The sequence below is a fragment of the Cornus florida genome, unplaced genomic scaffold (assembly GCF_030987335.1).
Source record: "Cornus florida cultivar Cherokee Brave unplaced genomic scaffold, ASM3098733v1 CherokeeBrave_3.0.0_Hap2_Chr03, whole genome shotgun sequence".
NCBI lineage: Eukaryota > Viridiplantae > Streptophyta > Magnoliopsida > Cornales > Cornaceae > Cornus > Cornus florida.
Genome location: NW_026775573.1, coordinates 21,559,462 through 21,563,567, shown reverse-complemented (window position 1 = coordinate 21,563,567; position 4,106 = coordinate 21,559,462). Strand labels below are relative to the sequence as shown.

Sequence of the window (4,106 nt, the reverse complement as noted above, 5' to 3'; positions counted from 1 at the left end):
TATCATGCATGGGGATAGAAGACATGAGATGTTCGCATAGTTTTTATTGTGTTTCAACCCTAAACCATGGATCAACCATCTCATAAATATTTAAAGATAATTTATGGATGGCATAGCATGCATGCGAACAAGGAATCCCACTCATGGTCCACTTCAAACAACTACAAGAATTTTCACTGCCAAATACCACCCTGAATGGTTTTCTGTCTCGATCATATATTGTACACTCAGTAGGCGAAACATACATCGACTAAAAACCAAGTGCTAATTCTTGCTCTTTTTGGATTTTCTCCTCAATACGATCCCCAACCGAGATAGTCCACTTCTGAACGTCCAAACTCTTTTGGTATAAAAATTTGCTGAGTCTTTGCATGTGTGTATCCATCAGCCTTGTGATTGAAAAAACCTCTCTTCTTTCACCCATGCATTGAAGGACTCTGCTTGATTGGTGTATAATTTATCCCAACGCTTGGAAGTAAACATAGCATTTGACCAATGTTCAGGTGAATTCGCCAAAACCCAATCGCACAACTCCCCTCGAAATACCCACATGGTAGCCAATGCATTCTCATACTCATCTACAGTTCGAGCATATGCAATTTTATCGAGTAATTTTTTCGCATGCTCTTTACCCGAAGCCCTCAATCCTAAACTTTGTCTCCCAAGAATGGATGTAGAAAAATTCGCCGTTAGGTGACGAAGACACCATGAGTGGTACTGGGAGCCAAAAATATCTCTAATACAGCTTATTAGGCTCGGATGCCTATCGATTAAGTTTGTCACAATGCGACCATCTAGAATCTCTTTCACCTTGCTCAAGAACCAATGCCAATCATCATCATTCTCAGAAGAAACAACAGCATACGCCAAAGGCCACAAGCCATCATTCGCATCGAACCCCGTTGCACCAAGCATTGTTCCTTTATAATTACCACTCAAGTGGCAAGCATCGATTGCTAACATGGGCCTGCAATAGTTGATGAAACCTCGTATGGAGCACCTATAAGCTACAAACACTCGCTTAAATCTCCTATCATCCATGCACTCCCACGATGTAATTGTCCCGAGAATATATTCTGCTATTCATTCACACAACCACAGGACTAAAATATAGCTATCCTTGGGATTTCCCTCAATGATATGACGTGCACACTCCTTAGCTCTCCAAGATTGCATGTAAGTCATTTTAGCAGAAAATTCACCGTTTATGTCTGTGGAAATAGTCTTGGGGGTGCATTTAGGATTGTCCCTAACCTTGTTCACAATAGCTCGACCCATTTCCTTCGACCAAAAAATGGCTTTATAATCTGAAATGTCTTGAGCAGTGTGAGTGTGAACATTATTAAACCGCTTGATTCTCACTATATCACCACTTCCTTCATAACCAGCTGACAATTTCCATGGACAATTATTAACCTCGCACACAACTCTATAATATTTTCTGCTATTGTCCAAGTACTTGAACCAAAAATGATTACGAAGACCAAATAAAACGAGTGCATCTTTGAAATCATTTGGGCTGTCAAAAAGCTGATCCACACAAAAAATGTCATCAATGTGTCGGAAAGAATCCCGATGCGCATTTATCGGAGGAAATAAAGACGTTGACGCAACACTTTGCGAAAGGCCAATTGGCAACGTGGCTTCAACAAATTGTCTACAAGTGGATAAAAAGGTATATTAAAAATCACATAACCTATATAGCGCATACATCAATGTATTACTTTAAATATATGTGTCTTACCTCTCATTATGATCAGTAGGAATTGTGCATGATGCAATTACAGGCGCTGCATCTTCCATATATACATTTAGCATGGGACCACTCACTACAAGCATCACTCTAAATCCAGATTCTCCCGTCATCCTCAAAAGTTCATTCTTGTTAGATTCAGTGGTATAATATATGACTTTACCACTCATGTTTGAAGATGAACGTTGTTGTAACTCATTTATAAATGATTCATATGTTGTTGTTATTGTTATCATAAAAGGGTCTGTGACACTGCCGATGTATGTAATTTCCCCATTCTCATTTTTGTCAATTTTCCCATCAAATCGACAATAGCATATAATTTGTCTCTCATCCATTTCTCCAACTGCTTCAAAAATTGACTCATTAGTTAAAAAAAAAAAAAAAAAAAACTAAATATGAAGTTCAAAAAATAATGAAATATAAAACAATTAAATATTATAATTATATAATGTAATTTAGAGATCTATTTACAGCGAAACATTACCAATTCCCTCAATAGGGATAGGCGGTGTCAAGATTAAACTTTTCCTAAACACACACTACAGACCTTTTTCAAATCAAAATACAACCACAAAATCAATGCCATTGATTACTAGATAATTATATCACTATGTGTACAACAAACATATATACAAGATGAGGGAGATTATGAGATGAATTGAGAGTTAAATGGGACAATATAAATTGAAAATAAAAAATTGAGAGTTAAATAGAGAGAGAGCAGAGTGTTGAATATTTTTCACATAATTTATATGTGTAAGTCTTGAAAATGGGGGAGACAAGTACAAGGGAATGTTGGAATAATAAATTAATACTAAATACATTTTTTGATAAATTAATACTAAATACATATATTAAAAAAGCCTCATTTATAGAGTTTGCTAGCTTTTGCATCAATCCTATCATGTGCGTAGATGCCTAAAGACACATTACACAGAGGTATACTCTACATGCCATTTGAGAAAGAGGTAACAATCTTGAATAATTCTTGATCTAAATTGAGTTATAATAATTAATTATACATAAAAACTATTTGGACTACCTATGTGTTGGTGGCTTTGAATTTTAACTCCTAAATTCCTAGTTAAAGATTTAAGACTATGGAATAAAGAAATAGAATATGTGTGTGTATATATATATGTATGTAATATGTATATGTATATACACACACAACACTAGATCAAACTTAGAAGAAGTAATTTAAATATATAGAGAATGATATCGTTAACAAAGGTTGGAATTTGAATAACTGACCAACAAATGATTTTCACACATCACCCATTATGACAAAGAAATATTATTTAATATAAAATACCCATCTATTACGTTGGATTATGATTTATAAACGTATTCAAATGAACACTTGCTGCTCATTGTTATCTTTAGAGTTTAGGAGATAAAAGAAAGCTTTTTAAGGTTATCCTTTCCAACTTTTCTTTTTCTTATACACTTTGTTTTCTTCTGCTTAACGAAGTATGCCTCCAAGATCACATGTTTTTGAGTCATTTTGACAAATCCATTAAGAGAATAATAATCCACATCAATGGAGCACTGTTTATTTAATTTGCTTTAAAACTGAGGTCCACATTCCACAATAATGAGCAGCAAATTAAGATAAATGGGATGATGAAACCTATATGTTACACACTCAGTCCAGCAGGAAATGATTGAACTATTGCCTACTTTGGTGTCCAGGGAAGGCTAAGAGGTCTCCATCTAATTTAATTATTTAAAAATTGCTAAAATTTGAAGAAATTTTAGTATAGTATTGGTTATCTAATTTTAAATGATTTAGCGTCATTAAATAAATAAAATCTAAAGGTCCTAATCCACCAAAATCCAAACTTGATCTCAAATTTTTTATAAGCATTTGATATCAAAATTTTTGGATTTCCATGGTGAGATTAAGCCTAAAAGGCTCGTAAACTGATCCAACAAGTCCACCATCAAATACTTATATATGTTTTTTTTCTTTTTTCAAAAGCAAAGGAGCATAGATTAATGACGAAAAGAAATAAAATCCAATTGCAATATGTTCAATATATACACATAGATATATATACATATGTGTGCGTGTGTTAGCGAGTGTGTGTGAAAAAGGAATCAAGAGGAAGGAATTGAACAGAAAAAGTTACGATTTGCTTACTGATCAGACAAAGGAATCTGAGCCATGTGTTATCATTTAGGGCTTAAGACTTGCTTCGATTGATGGCAAACTGGAGGAGGTTTGATTGAAAGTGTATCAGTCTTTAATGAACAATACCACAAATATAAATATGCATATATTTCAGATTCATCAACACAAATAATCCTAGTTAGTTGTTAGGATAATAAGACTTCAAAGCCACAC

At 34.1% G+C, this 4,106-nt stretch overlaps 2 protein-coding genes across 2 annotated transcripts; both read right to left on the bottom strand.

Annotated features, from left to right (window-relative positions):
• Positions 1-384: 384 nt before the first annotated feature.
• On the bottom strand, positions 385-1,041 carry LOC132301251 (uncharacterized). Its single transcript, XM_059798523.1, has one exon. The coding sequence runs from the start codon at positions 1,039-1,041 to the stop codon at positions 385-387; it is 657 nt and encodes a 218-aa protein (XP_059654506.1).
• A 42-nt stretch (positions 1,042-1,083) lies between these two features.
• Positions 1,084-2,091, bottom strand: LOC132301250 (uncharacterized). The gene is made up of 2 exons (XM_059798522.1): positions 1,745-2,091; positions 1,084-1,657 (listed from the first exon to the last, which is right to left on the bottom strand). The coding sequence occupies exons 1-2, from the start codon at positions 2,089-2,091 to the stop codon at positions 1,084-1,086; spliced, it is 921 nt and encodes a 306-aa protein (XP_059654505.1).
• Between the last annotated feature and the right edge of the window lie 2,015 nt (positions 2,092-4,106).